We start from the raw sequence: 20,408 nt of genomic DNA on the forward strand, positions 1-20,408 counted from the left end.
GTCCTCCAGAATAAGGGTTTCTTGTGAGTATGTGGAAGAACACCAGGATAAGAAGTCTTTAAGGCTAGCAGGTGTATTACCAGGTGAAATATAGATCACAATTGTGGTGATGACCTTTTTAGGGTGAAGTTGAAGTTGTGAGATAAGTATGTCCCAATTATTGGGGAAGGGGTAGGAGTTTGGTAACTGACATACAGTTAAGTTGGACTTATACAGTAAGGCAGTTCCACCCTATTTACAAAGTGGTCTGTCTTGTCTAATGACACTGTAGCTGGTAGGGAGAACTTCTGAGTTAGCTATGTTTTTATTTAGCCAGGTTTCTGTTAAAGCAATTATGTCTGGGGAGTAGTGTGCTATTGTGGCCTGGAGTTCAGGTATTTTATTTTTGATACTTCTAATATTAATATTTAGCATTAAAAGATGGTTGGTTTTGCTGCTGTTGTTGATTTGCCCAGGTATGAAGATAGTAGGGGGTGTTATGTTCTGACATTTGTGTTGGAGCAGTTTGTGTTGGACAGGATGAATTTGGGCCTGGGTTGGGATGGATATCCCCACTTATGGTGAGCCTGGTGTTAAAACGATGATACAGATGTTGGAGTTTGGTGATGAGTGTGAGAAAGTATTGTGCTTTTTTGGAGTAGGAATGAGAGCATATGTGTTTAGTTCTGAATTGGTCTGTTATGTGGTTCTTGAACAATTGTGGGCAGATATCATTATAATGTGCGGTGTCTGTACATGAGAGTGCATAATACAGTGTTGTGCTACTAAGTTTAGGGATATTGCTAGAGTGATAACTTGTGGCTTTATAAAGAATTATGAGAAGACAGACTAGACTTAGTTGTGTGATAGTCATGGTTATAAAGTTTAAGTTGGTTCTATGTGGAGGTCTGGATAGGAATTATAGGGTTGCAATATATGTGGATGGGTAAAAACTTTGGGGTGATGTAATAATGCCTAGCGGGAATGAGAACGGTTGGGAGTATTTTGTGGTGGAGCAAGTTGGTGTGGTGTAATGTGATCTCACTTGAGGAGCTGTGATTGGTGGAGGTATTTTGAGGTTGAGCTATGGGTGTGGTTGTGATTATTATAAATGTAGAGGTAATAGGGTGGGAGGGAATTGGGGGCAGGGCAGGGGAGCGGAGAGAGCTCAAGCGTTAGTGAGGGTGAACGGAGCAGGGCAGAGCCCACCAAGAAAACAGTAATGGGAGCGGGGCAGAGCCCACCAAGAAAAGAGTAATGGGCAGCAAAAAGTAAGTGTTACTTTACAAATCTGAACACTTTAAACAAATTCCTGAAGTCTAATGGCTTACCAACAAGCAGAATTAAATTGCTGAAGAGCACTTGTGTCCTGGTGGGAGACCAGTAATTTAACAATGGCTCCATGCTCAGCAGGATTCTAATATAGACTTAGTATTGGGCTAGGGGGATGGCACAAGGGGTGTAAACTAGGTGGATTGCAAAGAAACCAGCAAAACCAGAGAGGCAATCAGTGGAAATCTATCAGTGAAGGCCTCAGAGAGGGTAAGTAATAATTCAAACTCTACCTGTAAAGTGAAGGAGAGAAGAGACACCAAAGTTTATTAAGGTTGGGAGTGTGTCTTCACATTGGCTTGCTTATTAGTAGCTAGTTTGTGCACAGATTAGAGTAGGGAGATACATTAGCAATGAAGGGAAATGTATAGAGATGCAAATAAACAGATGGGCCTCAAGTGATACAAACTAAGGCAGAAAGCACTGAGAGGGCTGGTTGATGGTTAATTTAATCACAGAGATCTGAATTAAATGTATACTGTCTATTGGACAGTTAGGATTACTGCACTAGCTGGGGGGGGGGCACAAGGCTACAACAGTCAGTTTTATTAGCATGCTGAGAACTACTAAGAAATACTGCTAATGTTATAGTTTCCCTCTAAATAAAACATATGGGTAGAATGCCTGGGTGGACTGACCCTGCTCTTGAGGCTCAAAATGTATATCCTTGTTTAGTTTTGCAGTACTGATTTCTTCTTATACTGTATGGGTGGGGTGGTAGCTGCAGACTGCAGAGTTACTTGATTGTCCTCCTGCTCTTGAGGCTCAAAATGTATATCCTTGTTTAGTTTTGTAGTACTGATTTCTTCTTATACTGCATGGAGGTGCTCAATGAAGATTTTTAGCATCTCATGAGTACATTTGTGAAAGAAACATAAACTGATGCAGGTACTGTCAATGTTTCTTTATCTCATTAGGCATGCAATAAACAAATATAAATTTTTGTGAACAGTGCATGCTATAAAAACTGTACAAATAGCAATGTTATCAGTAAGAAGTATTATTTACATGGATAATAGTCAGTATGTTAATAGCCTTTTCCATAAATACTGTAATGCACATAAATCTCAAATTATATTTTTCTAAATTTTCAAAAATGTTCATATCTTGAAAACTGCACAGCCTAGATATATATTGTTACAGCATTTTTTGTTAACCAGACATAAGCATTCACATGACAACCAGAAATTCCTCTAAATGTATGTTTTCTGAGATATTTACAGAAATACAAAACTATATGTGTAATTAGCAATATAAATAATACTGGATATCTCCTAAGATGTTCATCTTACACTGCAGATATCAAAGACAGTTTTCTTCAACATCATTTAAGGGTTCACATAATATCAAACAACAGTTAAGTCATTTTTTTGAAGAATTAAGCACATATGGAAATATTGCTTATTTTCATAATTACTAACAGACAGCTAGCAATATTTCCAGTATAGTATGCTATAAACCAGCATGTACAGTGAATTGTCCTGTCTCCCACATTTATGTTTCATAGCACAGACCTCAATAAAATGTAGGTCTCTCAGCTGTGAAAATATGAACATAAATATGAAATATGAATAATAAGTGGCAAACAAAGATGAATTTCTCCACTGTAGGACATGCTAGACTAATAATGCTAGAATCATTTTATTAGCAACTCCTTGCCCTTTCTAATACTGCCTATTATACAATGACCCCCCATTATTATTCAAAAACGTGCACCCTGATTGGTCAGCGTGCACATTGTAAATCAGAGTTATAGTAATGGAAAAAGGTCTGGTCGCCCGGACTTTTTCCATTACTATAACTCTTTTTTTACAGCAACGGAGAACGCAAGACCTCCATTGCTTCACACTGTCTCGCTATGTGAAACGAGTTTAACATAGCGAGACAGCCTTAAAAAAGCAACAGAGATTCCCTGTTGCTTTTTTTTAAAGCTGTCCCGCTATGTTAAACTCCTTTAACATAGCGAGACAGTTTGTAAAAAGCAACGGAGATCTTGCTTCCTCCGTTGCTTTTTTAAAGCTGTCTCGCTATGTTAAACATGTCTCACAAAGCGAGACAGTGTGAAGCAACGGAGGTCTTGCATTCTCCGTTGCTGTAAAAAACAGAGACTCCATTGCTTTTTTTAAAGCTATCTCTCTACGTTAAACCCATTTAACATAGCGAAACAGTTTGTAAAAAGCAACAGAGATCTTGCTTTCTCCGTTGCTTTTGCCCACAGCTCTGATGTACTGCATAAGCATACACATGTGCAGTACATCAGAACTGCCGCAGAATACCAGACAGCTGCAGAAGGGCAGCAAGGAGGCATTATACAATGCCATTATTTAAGAAAAGTAATTTTTTTTCTTAAATAATGTCATTGTATAATAGCAATAACCCACTTCTGGGTGTGGGTAATGTTGGATTTACCCACGGTTGGCTTTGTTTGGCCACTCCGGCTTCACCCTCGTGACCGAACCACATCAACTGCTGGTAAATCCAGCATTATCCACACCCAGGCATGGGTTATTGCTATATTATTAGTTGGCAAGTCACTTTCTTAAAAAAGCCAGTCACAAAAAAGTTCTGAACACCATAAGGAGATACAGGTGTGAACTGGAAGTATACAAAAAGGGCATTATAGGCTTGAGTGAATTATTAATGTTTCAGCTCAAGATGGTTCTCATAAAGGTAATGGTAAAAACAGAAATGAACTAAAAACTTATAGAATTAGATGACAGTTGCTAGACCAGCATTATCTTACAAAAAACTGATGTGTCCTTTTAAGCTCTTTCATTAAATTATCACTTAACACATTAACAGAAAAGAAAGCAAGCCATATTAACATTTTCCTCCATTGAGATCCATTATACATCATATACCTTTTCAGTTTTGTAACTATAATTAGTCCAACATTACATAAATTGATGAATTCCTGCAATCCCTTAAACCTCACTTCTATTCCTTCCTCTTAAAAATTATTCTTCGTGTACTGTACCTGCAATTTCCATTTATTTCTATGTAATTTGCTCCTTCCCTTTTCTGAAGATCCCTCTTCCAGTTATTTTATCTCTTTAATAATATTCAATATTTCAAATACATTTGGTTTAGACTTTGATTTTCATTTTCTAGTAATTGTTTTTGGAAGACATCATAACTGAACGTAATGTCTTATTATGTCAAGGCAATTCAGATCTTGTATCTCAGCTAAAAAAAATAATAATTTCCTTAGTTATGGCCACTTGATAACCCAATACTTCTGACTGTGTAAGCTGTAGGGAATTTTTAAAATTTGCACTCTCAAAACATGTGTTCCCAGTTACCTGTTTTTTCAATATCACATCTTCAATATTTGCTACCTATTGGAGGAAACAAATCTTTGAAGTCTGCCTGGGGTATAAAAATACCTATGCAAAGACCCTAAACCTTCTAAACGTTGTTATATACTGGGAACCGTACATATGGTGTCTCATTGTACTCTTTATAAATTGGTTTTCCCAGTTTCTATTCTCAATCTTTTCTAACCTCCTCTGATTGATTCTTACAGTTATCATACAATATTGTATATTCTCAACTTAATTATCCTTTTTTAAAAACAGCTTCTGTTCTAGATTTCAGCTAAAAACTCCACCAGAGCCGGTCTTTCAATTAATACTCTAATATTAATCCCTGGTAGGATGCCATTCTCTAGCCTGCAGTCCAAAATGTCTTCTTGATCTCACCTCACTCTAATTATCTTTCTCTCTGTAGTTATTTGCTCCCAATACCTTGGTCCCTTTGCCAGTTTTCACCAGGAAATTCCAGCCACCTCTTGCCTATTTTCTATACTCCTACTTGCAGACATTCATATTGGTAAAAATCTCCTTTCTCCAGTCTTGTGTTGGCTTAGTTTTTAGAATACTTTCTGCTACTTTATGAATATAATATGCTGTATGGTTATTGTCATTCTCCTTAAGGATCTGCATCCAAAATCCACTCTCATTTTATTTCTTGAACTTTTCCCCACTTTGTCATCCCCCCTCCCTTTCCATTTTGAATTATAACGTTCTGTTTGTGTCATAGATATGAGCCTTAACTGTGTAGCTCCAAAACATCCCTTCAAATCAAGTAATCCTTTTGGGAATGAAAGAGCTTATCAGGTTTATTTAATAAAGCTTGTATTTATTTTGGATCTTTAGTACATTTTTATTTTTTTGTTACGATTAGTTCTGCAGTATTTCTGAGATTTTTGCTGGAATTGTTCTATTAATGCTATCAAAAGTTTGCCTTCCATAAATATTTCCACATTTCTCTGCTTAATACAAATTTTCAAAAAATCTCCAAAGTATCTCTAATACCACTACAAAATCTTTGGTTACTTTTCCTATTACAGGCTGCCTAAGTTGTGCTAAAAGTTTTTGTAGTCTGGAGGTGTTATAACAAATAGCTGCTTAGCAACTATCTTTCTAAACTCATGCATATTATCCAAATACTCCATTATTTATTAGGTTTGGTATAATGGTTAAGGTCTTCACTTGATATAAACATGGTAAAGGATTTGATTCTTACCTGGGTTATTACCTAGGCCTAATATAGCCCTTCTGGGCAGTTGGCCTCATATTCACCTATGACTCTTATTGGGTTGGGGTTGGGATAATGGTTAAGTTTTGCACACACTTTGGGAAACATGGTAAGGCTTAAAAAGGCCCCTGGATTCATTAACTTAAAAATCACCTATGACCCTATAAAATAGAAATTTTCTTTTTAGCACTGTGCATTTGAGTCTTTTTGTTCTATTAGATTCCCCTTATTTTCTGTCATTCTAAGTAATTTTTATTGCTGCTTAACCACTACCTTTCTACTGCCTGTTTAAATTCCAGTTTCATCTTACAATACTCACTTGCTACACCTTCTGAAGATATTTCTATCTTCTCTAATCACTCTTGAAATTTCCACTTCCCATGCCTTAAAATCCTCTCTATTTAACAGGTGGGTAAGAAAGAGCCACTTCAGTGCTCATTTTTACTTTGTTACCCTGCATGGATGTGTGTTGAAGCTTTCAATTAAATGCACACCTTCCTGCAAAATATAATTTCTATCTAGTCTAGCCCACTTATTGTACCATGGTGAACAATATGTAAATTTTGTCTGAGCTCCAACTACTGAAGTCATATCTTCCATACAAAATATTTTCATAAATATCTTCAGAAATCCACCCTCTTTTATTATATTTTTTCTTCTAGGTCCTCCTGATATATCCTCACTATTACAAATCAAGTTCCAGTCCCCACCTATTAGTAATATTCCCTGCTCCAAGACAGTATGAATATTGCATGGCCATTAAGATAAAAGCTATTGTTCCAGCCTATTATATGACACTTTATTTGAATGTATATTTCCTACTTTTGTGTTATATGCACACACTAATATTTGGCAGGTTGATTTTTTATACAGTTGTTTCTTATCTCCATTTGAACCTATGTCAGCTTTTTCAAGACCTTGTTTTAATGTAAACCCTCAAACAAATAGCTAAATACATTTCCAGACACTCCTCTAGAACACTCCCATCCCCTATTAACCTACAGCAAACAGACAAAACTATGTTCATCTTCAAAAAATGAAGTTTAACCCCCCAGATAGGAACAATCACTGTAAATTGACAGCTGCACCCACAAGCATTACCTAACCTAAAAATAAGGTTATTAGTGCTAAAGTATATGTTACAGTCTGTGTGTCTATTTACATTGATTATGGTCTGTTCTTGTCTTATCTATATTTCCCTCCCAGATGTAAAAAACAGCTTGCATGCTTTCAGAAAATGATAACTTTTAGCCCTAACAAAAAGTACACTGGCTAACTTTCAATAAAACTAAATTGTACACTGTTCTATTTAATACATTAAAGTATTAAAGTATTAAGGCTGCTATGTCTTCATTTCCCATAAATTCAAACTTTATTTTTCACTGAACTGTATGCCATTATACCTTTACATTTCCCTCAGCAAATAATGCTCAAAACTCTTGACAATAATTGCTTGCACCTGCAGACATCTCCATGTTCAAAGGGTCAGCAATGACTCTTTAAATTACACTCAAAACAGAATGTACCACTGCAGGCCTCTTGACTCTCACTGAACATTTGCTAATGGAAGAAAAAACAAGGTAATATATTTGCACGTTTATAACTTAAGCCAACAACATTAATCTAGACATTCACCCTTGAAGAAATAATTGAAAATGTCGTAATTCTACATATAATATAATCACTGCACCTTCACAGTCTGCCCCCACCCCAACAGCTCAAGATTACAGCATATTAGCATTAAACTTGCTTTTGTCCAGTCTTTCTTCTTATACTGCAAGGCCTATATTTCTTACAACTAAAAAAATACTTGTTTACTTAAACATCTTTAACACATACAGCAGTCACTAAAACGACTCCCCCACATTTAAAATTTCCTTGACTATACAATAAGTAAAACTGTTTTACTATATATAACATGCAGTTTATATTATGGAATGTTTTATACAAATATTAGTAAGAATAAAATGTGTTTTAGTTACCTATTTCCTTTTACTGCCCTTATAAACAATAATGACATAAAGTGGGGTATATGCTTTAGAGCCCAGCTACAAGTTTAACAAGGTCAACAAAAATCCAATCTTTTTCAGCCACTTTTTCTTGCAAAGACGTATTTCACAAATATGACTGATGCTTTTATAGTCTCCTATTCATTCACGAATTTCAGTGTTGCCAGTCTTCTTCCTGTTCATTTGTATCTCCCAACACCAGTTTCTGGTCAAATCTAAGGTACTCATGATTCTTCTGGTCAACTCCTGTGTTTTTTTCTCTCTCTCACACATTTTCATTTGAAAAACTGGAAAATATTTCACTGGCAAAGTGTCTCTCTGAGCTTTACTGTAAAAAAAAAAAATAGTAGCAGTAGATTTCTCTTCTATTTGCTGGCTCACTTTTTGTTGGATAAACTTTATTTCCTCCTTAGCTTGTCTGCATACAGAAACGTCTTTGATCCCCCAGGAAAAATACTTTAAAGACAGCTGGATATAGCAGCTTGAATCTTACACCTGCCTCTTGACATTCATTAATTGCTATGATAAATTTGCTTCTACCTGGTGTACAGAGAATCATCATCGTCATCATCAATCCCATTTTTCCAATTTTCTACATGGGTTCAGTGTGTTGTATCAACTGTGGCCATCTATCTATATTCAATCCTTTTTTCAACTCTCATGCCTGACTGTTGCAGGTCTTCTCTCACACAATCCATCCAACTCTTTGCTGGACACCCTCATTTCCTCTTGCCTTCTTCCTGTTTCTCCCAAATCATCTTCACCAGATTGTCTTCTGCTTTTTGCACATGTGCCTGAACCACCGTAATCTGTTCTCTTTGACCTTTTCTGCAATTGAACCTACTTTGGTTTCTGCTCTTATGTCCTCATTACTTTGTCTGCCCCACAGTTCCTCAACTGCTCTGCATTTCCTGCCTAGTTTTTCTGCACCGTATAGTAGTACTGGTCTCACCAATGTTTTGTACACCTTACTTTTCAGCTTCTTTGGCATTCTTCTGTCATACACTACCCCTGATACTCTGTGCCAGTTGGCTGCAGTCCCTTTGATTTTAGCTTTACCCTCCTCATTCAGACTTCCCTTCTCCTTAACCACCCATCCAAAATACTTGAAGCTGTTAACCTGCTCCATTATTTTCCCTTTGAGCTCAATTCTCAACTTCTTCTGATTTCTTCCATTTGCTGTCATTAGAAGTACTATATATGTACTGTTTCATCCCATGTGCCTTCAGTTTTGTATTCAGTTTCGTATTCAGTTTCCCTAGTCTTTGCTGAAGTTCTTGCTGAGAGTCTGCCTGAAACATTGTCTAAGCACAACAGCTTTGTTGATCTGTCTCTCTCAACCTATTTGCTAATGTAGTCCATCACCAGTATAAACAGCAGTGGGCTTACAGCTGAATCCTGATGCACACCCACTCCCACTGGGAACCCCTGTTCATACTTGATTCTCTGGGTCATTGTACATAGCCTTCACTAATTCTACCAGTGCTTTTGGGACTTTAAATCACCACAGGGCAAATAAATTAGCTTTCTTGGGACCCTGTTATATACTTTCTCCAAGTCTAGGAATGCCCATCTCTAGCTTCTTTTCAAGTATGTCTCACAGCAAACATTGGGTCATTTGTGCTGCATCCTGATCTGAATGCAAACCAATCATCTCCCATCTTACTTTCTACTGCTCTGTGTATTTTTTTATCAATCATATTCACCAGAAATTTCATGCAATGTAATAAGAGTTTGATACCTCTATACTATACTGTCCACAGTTGTGAATGTCTCATTTGTTCCTGAACATTTACGCTTAGTATGCCTATTCTTCAGTCATTTGTGATACATCTTTCTCTCCATACTACTATACAAGTACCCTCAGAAGCCATTTCTCCCTATCTCACTCAACATTTTTATCATATCTGCAGTAACCTAATCTGAGCCTGTTGGTTTCCCCAACTTCATTTTCCTTAGTGCTGTTTTTACTTCTGCTGTGGTGGGCTCCTCCTCTTCTTTCACTGTAGACAGTGTCTGGGGCAGTACAGCTCCTGTGGGAATTCTTTCCTTCCAGTGCAGACACTATGGGTTGTATCCCTCCAAATTAGTTGCTGGTGGAGCACCTTTCATAGACCTCTCACTGTTATGTCTGTATCAGTTCTCCTCACTTAGGCAAGATGCACCAATAGTACTTGAATGAAAAACAACGGGGGCCCAGCTCTGCAGCACAGACAGAAGGAGCTCTAACTGTGACACAGACTACCAGAATTCAAATACCAGCTCAGGCACTGGGGTAGCCTGGCAGCGGTTGGAAATGGAAATTAATGGCTTACATTAGCTTACTTAGACCGTGGGAGGTTTGGCACTTTTGTTTTAGTGGATCTATCCCACTGGAAGGTAAAGTATGCTCCTCTGTTGCAGACAGACTACTATTTGCTCAGTAGCCTGGGGAGGGAATAACAGTTTTATAGTGATGCCTGTGATGTTGTACTCACTCCAACCCAGTTAGGGCTTCTTCTTCTCTGTATATCCAAAAATCCCCCTCCAGCTACATATATGACACTTGCCCTCCAGCTCTTACCTCTCTTAGGGTAGTAGGAACAGGAAGATCACCTCTTACCCCATTGAGATCATCCTTCCCCAGGACAGGTACAGCTCACCCATGTCCAGGGTTACAGCAGGATTTAGCCATACCCTATGCCATCCCTTTAAGGAAGGTAGAGGGGCACAAATGTGCTCATTGGAGACTGGGCAGAATTCAGCAGCAGATGGTAAGCACTGTAGGACAGCTTTAAAGTGCAGGCTCCTGAAAAAGAAATTACACTCACAAGGATATATGTCATCAGAAATTCTTTTTTAAAACACTTTTCAACAGCAAGCAGTCACCAACTGTATATTAAGCAGCTTAATCTGTGGGCATTGCTTTCACCTGATATTGGTTACACCTCTGCATTCCCAGAGCATTTCATTTTTAACTAAGTTTACTTAAGAACTGTGACTAGACCCATTATGAGTTTTATATTTCATCAGACTCCAGCATGCTATATATCTGTTGTCCAATTCTGGGTGCAAGCTCAACTCTTCCTTAGTTAAGGGGAGAGATTGCATGTTAGAAGGGATAAGAGACCACCTTATGAGTGTGCTCTGCAGGAGGAGAAGGATGTGACTACCGCATAACTGCTGACTCCCTTAACTTTTCATGATGCAATGGCTTGTGGTTACTCAAGTGACATACCTGCAGGATCCTGAGGAGGGAGTCCTTTATAGCTTTATAGAGCTGAGACATGCTAGTATTTAACTATGAGCCTATAAGTTTACTGGCCTGAAATACTGTCCATTATGGCAATGCTTCACATTGTGCTCTTCAACAAATCAGACGAGACCATTCTAATACTGACTATAGATTGGGAAAATGTAGGAGCACTTAGAAGGTTTGTACTTATTAAGCACTGCATGTGTGAATTGTTTTCATGATGAATGTTAGGCTGTTAGGCTCGAGATCTAAACTGTGCAAGGTGCAAGGGGTACAGAAAAACTGAGTGCCCAAAGCTACAGCATGCTGTCCTGTCATGATATGTCATATCATGTTGTACACCAACAAAAATGTACATCTTTAAGCACGGGAATGAAAGAAAATTAAGAAATGTACTAACACAGGCATTTCAGAAAAAAAACATCAATCATTGCAGGAGGCTTCTGAAGTCAGACTTGAAATGACCTGAGAATAAAGCTACAGCAATTACACCCATATAGTACTTTAGAGGCAATAACACCCTTGCAATTATTGTGCTACATTTAGCATACAGAAAGTATGTAAGTGACTAACCTCATCACATATATGAAGAGCAAAAAATAGTGCTAACATTCCTGTGGAAGGGTATCTTCCATGATGCTGGGTCCATCTGTCATGGATGTACTTGAAGAAGGCTGGATTGTAGACTTGTACCTGGAAACAGAAGTAGTACATTAGAGAGACAGTCATTTCCATATTCACTCTATGCATAAACATCAAAGCAGCTCTAGCTCTCCTTTGTCCATTCTAAGCAGCAACTTGTAATCTTAGCTGCCTGTCTCAATCAGAGATCAGCTAGTTATGATGTTAATGGCTTCCTTACAGAGAAATTAAAATGTTATTTTATGCTCCTATACTGCATTGGAGATGTGTACGTTAAAACCAACCAGCAAACAATTTATAGAAAATAAGTTATTTTATCAATAAAGCAGTTTCAAAAAAGAAAAAAAAAAACATGTATTTAACTACAGCTTCTAGCATTGTGTATCTTTTTTATGTGTGGCCTATCACCATCTCAGTCTCTACTCTAACATCACTGGTTTGAATCATATACTGTACTGTTTACATAAGAATCCAGACACAGGCAGCAATAATACATCCTTCCTTGTTGTTAAAGGATGTAACAATTCACAAAGCTCATCAGGTAGTGTCCAAAAAACGTCTTTTATTAAAACATCAAACACACATAAATGGATCAAGCGCTTTCATCCACATAAAGTGGACTTCATCAGAATCAATTATCTAATTAATTTCACTATATTTATACACATTTTGGCGCCAAGGCTTACTAAATTCTTAAAGAAAACAACACATGAAATAATACATGAAATAAAAAAATATGTAAAAAAATATATACATATTGTATTAAAATATCATAAAACATTCCAATAGTTTTTCTTCCTATGTATAATAAGGTGACAATATCTATTTTAATGTTTAACACCTCTTTATATGACATTTCTATAACACATTTTTATAAGGTGCCTAAGGACACAGTTGGTTCACATCTTTTGCAATGCTTCTTATTATAAACACAATATATAATAGTTCTTGTAGAATCAATTACCTAATATATTAATATATCTAATAAATAATTTAAAAACTTTTGTTTAAAAGTATGAATAATTTATGAATAAATTAGAATATAAAAATAGTTAGTTTAAAATACATACATATATAATATAACAAAGATTTGAATGAATAAATATATGCTTTAATAATTAATTAATAGAAAAGGTTTTAAAGAAATGCCATCATTTAAACCCGGGGGAGTTGTAGCATTTGTCAAAATCTGCCATTTTGCTTCTTTTTCAGCTAAATGTATCCCTAAATTACCTCCCCTCATATTATTAATAACTGTCTCAATGATGGCAAATCTAAATTGATGTCTGTTATCAAAGGATGATATGTGCCTGTACAATGCATTTGTTCGATCTTTCTTCTTAATATCATATAAATGCTCATATATTCTCTTCTTGAACCTACATTCAGTTTTTCCTATATAATAACCAGGACACAATACGCACTTAGCTAAATATACTACATTCTGTGTGTTACAATTACCTCTCCCAAATTTTATTCTTGTTTTGTTGATATTCTCCAAGGTTATGTGATCCACTTCCATTATACAATGGCAGTACTTACAATTTCCACATCTATATGTCCCACTGTGCTTTGCAGGTATGACATAAATCTTTTCTGACTTCTCCAAAATAGACTTTAAATTCAAACCCATCTTTAGCACAAATATAGGGGCTTCACCCACAATTTTCCTAACTTCAGGTTCCAAGGAAAAGATGTTCCAATATTTTTTCATTATGTTTTTAATGTGAGTTGTTTGCGATGTACACTCTAAAATACATGCTTTACTATACTCACATTTAACATCCTTTTCTATGCCCTGTCTAAGTGGTTTACCTAGTGAAGACACTGACTGCACCCTTCTTCAATACTAATACATTCAAATCTAAAAACTGAATTTATCACAGTGTTGCACATTATTTTACCATTGGTGGGATGTGTATCACTCAGCTCATCAAGTGCCATTAGAATAACCCAATTCCTAGAAATAATTTGTCTGATAGAGTTAGACCTTCTGTTATAAGTTGTGATATATCTGGTCAAAGATGGTTGATTATTCATATTATTGTTTAAGGTATTTGACTACCACTTCTTCCAGCTGTGAAACAAACTGTGTGTCATCCGTGTCAGTCAGCCTACTAACTAGTAAAAATTTTTCTTTACTACACCCCTATATGTATGGTGGTGCATACACTGTGTGTGTGTGTGTATCTACCACACATCCTTTCTATACTATATGGTATTCAAAAGCCCTTCTTGCAACTGAAGTTTAACATCTAGAACCTGGTAAAAACTAATGCTGTGGACAAACATATTGGTATCATTAAATAGATGATTTATACAGATATTGGTTCTGTCTAAATCAATATCATAAGTGGTTTACCTAGGACTGGGAAATACTTATTCCCCCATTCTTTAATAACTAATGTCTTAACTTCATTAATAAGTTGGATTGGATACACTCTATTAATAAATAGGCTACTAATAAATTCTATTTCATCCAGCATTTTTTCATATTTTGAGCTCATTCGTGCTGCTCGTATGCACTGACCTTTAAATATACTTTTTTTCATCTTATATGGATGGTTACTACTATATTCTAAATAATTATTAGAAAAAGTTTTTTTTCTATATACCCTAGACTCAAATCCCTCATTATTGCTGGATACAAAAGTATCTAAATAAGCCAGACCTTCTTTACTAACATTATACGTAAATTTAGTAAAGCATGTATTTTAGAGTATACATCGCAAACAACTCACATTAAAAACATAATGAAAAAATATTGGAACATCTTTTCCTTGGAACCTGAAGTTAGGAAAATTGTGGGTGAAGCCCCTATATTTGTGCTAAAGATAGGTTTGAATTTAAAGTCTATTTTGGAGAAGTCAGAAAAGATGTATGTCATACCTACAAAGCACAGTGGGACATATAAATGTGGAAATTGTAAGTACTGCCATTGTATAATGGAAGTGGATCACATAACCTTGGAGAATATCAACAAAACAAGAATAAAATTTGGGAGAGGTAATTGTAACACACAGAATGTAGTATATTTAGCTAAGTGCGTATTATGTCCTGGTTATTATATAGGAAAAACTGAACGTAGGTTCAAGAAAAGAATATATGAGCATTTATATGATATTAAGAAGAAAGATAGAACAAATGCATTGTACAGGCACATATCATCCTTTGATAACAGACATCAATTTAGATTTGCCATCATTGAGACAGTTATTAATAATATGAGGGGAGGTAATTTAGGGATACATTTAGCTGAAAAAGAAGCAAAATGGCAGATTTTGACAGATGCCACAACTCCCCCGGGTTTAAATGATGGCATTTCTTTAAAACCTTTTCTATTAATGAATTATTAAAGCATATATTTATTCATTCAAATCTTTGTTATATTATATATGTATGTATTTTAAACTAACTATTTTTATATTATAATTTATTCATAAATTATTCATACTTTTAAACAAAAGTTTTTAAATTATTTATTAGATATATTAATATATTAGGTAATTGATTCTACAAGAACTATTATATATTGTGTTTATAGTAAGAAGCATTGCAAAAGATGTGAACCAACTGTGTCCTTAGGCACCTTATAAAATGTATTATAAAAATGTCATATAAAGAGGTGTTAAACATTAAAATAGATATTGTCACCTTATTATACATAGGAAGAAAAAGTATTGGAATTTTTTATGATATTTTAACACAATATGTATATATTTTTTTACATATTTTTTTATTTCATGCATTATTTCATGTGTTGTTTTCTTTAAGAATTTAGTAAGTCTTGGCGCCAAAATGTGTATAAATATAGTGAAATTAATTAGATAATTGATTCTGATGAAGTCCACTTTATGTGGATGAAAGCGCTTGATCCATTTATGTGTGTTTGATGTTTTAATAAAAGACGTTTTTTGGACACTACCCGATGAGCTTTGTGAATTGTTACATCCTTTAACAACAAGGAAGGACGTATTATTGCTGCCTGTGACTGGATTCTTTTGATTCTGTTTTTGGTCGTTGAGCATTACTTGGATTATGTACTGTTTACATACCTATGGTATCATAAATGTTGGAGAACATAAGAATCTTCTCGGACTCCCTTCAGTTTTAGTACACAGACAAAGTCCCACAGATCATGCTCACATCTGACAAATCAGCAGGCTTCCAATCCCACTAGCTGTTGTGCCCACATGTGGCATTTTAGTGTGATGACACAGACGCATATTCTCTCACATAGCCATGCCAATGTATGATGCACCACTGTGAAGGGCATATCCTGGTCCCACAGTTAGCAGTGCCCACATTCAAATCACCATGACGAGAGAGACAACCACGCCCATGGGTTGCCATGCCAACATGTGACACATCACCTTAAGTAGGCAGACTCCCAGTCCCATGGGTTGCCATGTAAACATATGACCCACCAGTTCCACAGGTATAAGCAGTAGGGTACCAAAACATCCTCAGCAAGGGTATTGTTGCAGTTCCCCTAAAAGTCTTCAGACTCATTCACCTAAACAAACCATCCCTGGTGCTGCAAAGATGATTAGATGGCATTCACTGGGTTATTCTCTGAACTAGAAATAACTTTACAAAATAAAGTTCCTTGTTCTGATGTTTTCTGCTGAGAACTGTTGGAACAGTGTAAGTACACTGATCTATGCACAGTGCAAGAGATGGTCTTTACTGTAAGCAATCATGAAGGTGGAGAAGGCAGAATGGAGATAAGAGAGTATCTATATCCTTCCAGCTAAATTCCTGCTCTGAGCTCTTGTCGAAGGTGTCCTATTTTTGTTCTCTCCTTTCCCAGCATCAGAGTCAGTGTATAGACAACTTTCCTTTTGTCTTGGTAAGTACCTCCTGTAGAGCAAACAGTTTTCTGAATCAGAGCTGTATCACTGTTGCTACACCCCATGGGAATCTCATTTTGCTGTGGTACAGCACAAGGAAGCCTTGCCTACTGAACCCACAAAAGTCCAGCAGCAGGAACTCACCTTATCTTTGTCCACTCGGAGGAACTTTCTCACAGGTGCATACGTACTGAAAAACAATACAGATAACAAACAGTAAATAACTGATTAATTAGGCATATAAATAATGCAGGAATGCATAAAACAAGATTAAAAAGTAACACTTAACAGTAGAAATACAGCCATAAAACCGTAAGTCCAAATTCAAAGACACAAAACTGTAGTAGAGTAAAAAAACATTTTACAGATGGGAAGTATAATTCAGCTGACATACAAATGTACCATCATATGTACACTCCCTTTCCTAAACAGCTGGGAATGTAGTATGTGACTGTTTATAACCATGTATTTCCTAAATTACAATATTTTAAGTCCACTGCTATCTACCCTGGTTTGGTTCACCAAGCACCACCAGTCCACTGAAGCTTCTGTGGAACTACATAAAGAAGTAAATAAGTAGACCAACAAAGTAAACATTAGTGTGATAGGAGATGTCTGCTAACTACATTTTCCTGCCATTTTAAAACTGGATGGCTTCCCACTATGAAAAGAGGAGATGAATTAGAAACAGGTGAGAACTGCACTGCAAGGTGAGCTACAAGCTGTTAGTCAGCCCTTAACAGGGCAGGTATGACCAAAGCACACTTTAGTATTTGAGGAGTTACAGAATTTAGGAGATCCTATACAATGCAAAACATAAAAACATCAGGCTGAGTATACAGGTTGAATGACTGAAATTTATTATATCAGCTATCAACACTCAGAAGAACAGTCATGAAGTAGCAGATGGAGAATATAAGAGCGATTATCAAATTTTGCTGTTTAAGTGTTAAACCTGAACACACCCACACACCTGCTGCTACCTGAATGGACTAAAGTCTGTGACATTTGTATCAAACTTTACAAATGACTGACAGTTAAACTCAACACCAGAGCATACTTTATACATCTATATGCATACACTTGTATGTATCTAAATATATATTGTTCAGTTATTTAGTCACATGCGACTCTTTATGACCTGGAGAACTTTAATATATAGGTCTGTCTGTCAACCGTTTCTTTAAGTTGTTGCAAATTCACATTTATTACTTCAGTAATACTGTGTATTCATCTTAGACTCTGCACCTTCTTATCTTGCCTTTAATCTTTCTCAGTATCGGTGTCTTCTCTAGTCAGTCCTACCTTTGCATTTTATGGCCAAAGTATTTGAGTTTTAGTTTTGCTGCCTGAATTTCCAGTGGGCAGTGGAAGAGATAGAGATAGAGAGATTGATTTCCTTAAGTACTGACTGATTTAATCTTCTTGCAATCCAAGGAATTCTCAAGAGAGTTTTTTCTAACACTACATTTCAAAAGTATCACTTTTCCAGTGTGCATACTTACAGTCCAGCTCTCAGAGCCACGTTATTAATGGAAGACCACAGCTTTGACAACTTTGACTTTTGTTTACACTGCAGTATCCTTGTTCTTTAAAATCTTATCCAGATTTGTCCCAGCTTTTCTGCTGAGTACATGTGTGCTTTAAGTTCATGGATGCAATGAGTACCAGCAGAAATCTTTGAGCTTTGAAAAATAAAATCTGTCAGTGTCTCTGTCTTTTTCCCATCTATTTCTAATGAAATGATAGGGTTAGACATTTTTTTTTAGCAGCAAGCCAATTTTCACAGTGTTTTCACCTTCAGACAGTCTTTTCAACTCTTCCTAAACTTCAGCTATGAGAGTGGTATCATCTGTATATCTGAGACTGTTAATATTTCTCCTGGCAAATTTGACTCCAGCATCTGATTATGTCTTGCAAAATGCTAGATTAGATTATTTGTAGGATGACAACATACAGCCTTGTCACATTCTGTTTGCATTATTACACTGATTAGTTATTCCACTTTTGGGTCTAACTGTGCAGCAGCTCTGTCTGCAGAGTCATCAGGAGGAAATAAAGTGACCCAGTATCCCCATTTCTCTATTTATGGTCCACACAATCAAATGCTTTATATTACAAAAAAACATAAACAACTCTCAACACAATAGGAAATCAAGACCACTGGCACAGATCCACAAACATTTTTATTCTCTAGCACCTCAGTATAAAACCTTCAAGGAGTAATACAATATAACACAAAAATAGTATCTTATATACACAATCAAACAACTAATTATTCAATTACATAATTAGATAATTAAATAAAACACCTCCAATTAATTTCTCCATTTAGCCCTGTAGGACTCATTGTATCATATTTTAAAATAAAGACAAGAGTCTTTATATAAAAGTTGTTCTTTAAGAAAAGTCTCATCTTCATTTTTTAAATTTATCTGTTCTAAAATGCTACCTTGTAACAGCAAAAACATCACTATTATGTTTATCCTTAAAATGAGAGGCTATAATTTTATCTTCTCTCTGATTTTTAATATCCCTAATATGCTCCATCAATCTTATTTTAAATGTTCTCTTCGTCTCTGCAATGTAAAAAAGATTGCACGGACATTTTAAATCATAAATTACCCCTCTGCTATTACAGGAAAATAATCCTTTTGGTATAAACCTAATCTTGTTAATATATTAAAAAAAAAACACCACGTGTTTACAAACAGAACAATTATTACAACAAAGGGCTCCAACAGTCACAGGAAAATTATTGATACTAATGTTCGGTAAAATAAAATTACCATGTGCTAACATGTCTTTGAGATTTCTTTCTCGTCTATAAGACATCAAAGTTTGTCTATCTAGAATCTTGTATAGATTTTTGTCCCCCAAAAGAAAATTCCAATAATGCTTCATTATTCTACAAATTTCCTCACTTTTAATATTATAAGTAGAAACAAAGTACATTTGTAATTTCTTATTATCCCAACTACTAGTACACATCTTCATATGTTTCTTTCTAGTTGGTTTATCATCCACTCCTAACTCTAGGATTTTTTGTATGGTTTCATTTATTGTATCAATTCTGTATCCCCTATTCTGAAACATTCTGGCAGATTTTCTATTTCACTTGATAGATTTTCTTTGTCACTACAAATCCTAGATAGTCTTAAAATTCACCATAAGACAATGCTGCTAAAAGATGAGGGGGATGACAACTAGTAGCATGTAGATATTGACTCCCATCTAAAAACTTTCTATGTACCCCAGTATAAAGTCTAAGTATGTTACTCTCTTTCCATACTGTTATCCATCAAATGACAAATTGTATGTATTATGTTGTAAATCTAAAATAAACTGGAGAACTTCTGCCATACCTCCTTCTCAGATGAAAATCAGATCATATATGCATCAGTAATAATATTTAACATATTTTTCATAAAATTGTGTTTATATAAACATTCTAATTCATAATAAGCCATAAACAAATTTGCATACATGGGGCAAAGGGCGTCTCCATGGCAGTACCCTGTTTTTGTCTAAATATTTCATTATTGAATGTAAAGAAATTATTTGTCAAACAAAAATGTACCAAATCTACAATATAATTAGTCAATGGACTATCTCCCAAAAAATAGAACAAAGAAAGTAACCCATCATTATGTCTAATCGAAGTATATAAGCTTTTGCCGTCAAGGGTTATCCAATACATGTCCTTGTTCCATGTTGTAGAAGAAATTTTACTTAAAAAATCGAAACTATCTTTAACACATGAAGGAATCTTTATGACACAGTGGAGTAACAACTTATGCAATAAAAGCCCAGCTTTAT

At 35.7% G+C, this 20,408-nt stretch overlaps 1 protein-coding gene across 3 annotated transcripts in view; it reads right to left on the reverse strand.

Annotated features, from left to right (window-relative positions):
- Nucleotides 1–20,408, reverse strand: part of ST3GAL2 (ST3 beta-galactoside alpha-2,3-sialyltransferase 2) — a 1,330,536-nt gene that overhangs the window by 26,470 nt on the left and 1,283,658 nt on the right. For all 3 annotated transcript variants that reach the window (XM_044081313.1, XM_044081311.1, XM_044081312.1), the window contains 2 exons: nt 16,734–16,779; nt 11,668–11,787 (listed from right to left, as the gene is read on the reverse strand). In XM_044081313.1, the coding sequence (XP_043937248.1) occupies nt 11,668–11,787; nt 16,734–16,779 (166 nt within the window). The remainder of the gene's footprint in view (nt 1–11,667; nt 11,788–16,733; nt 16,780–20,408) is intronic.

Source organism: Protopterus annectens, chromosome 8.part0 (genome assembly GCF_019279795.1).
Source record: "Protopterus annectens isolate FY-2018-M chromosome 8.part0, PAN1.0, whole genome shotgun sequence".
Taxonomy (NCBI): domain Eukaryota; kingdom Metazoa; phylum Chordata; order Ceratodontiformes; family Protopteridae; genus Protopterus; species Protopterus annectens.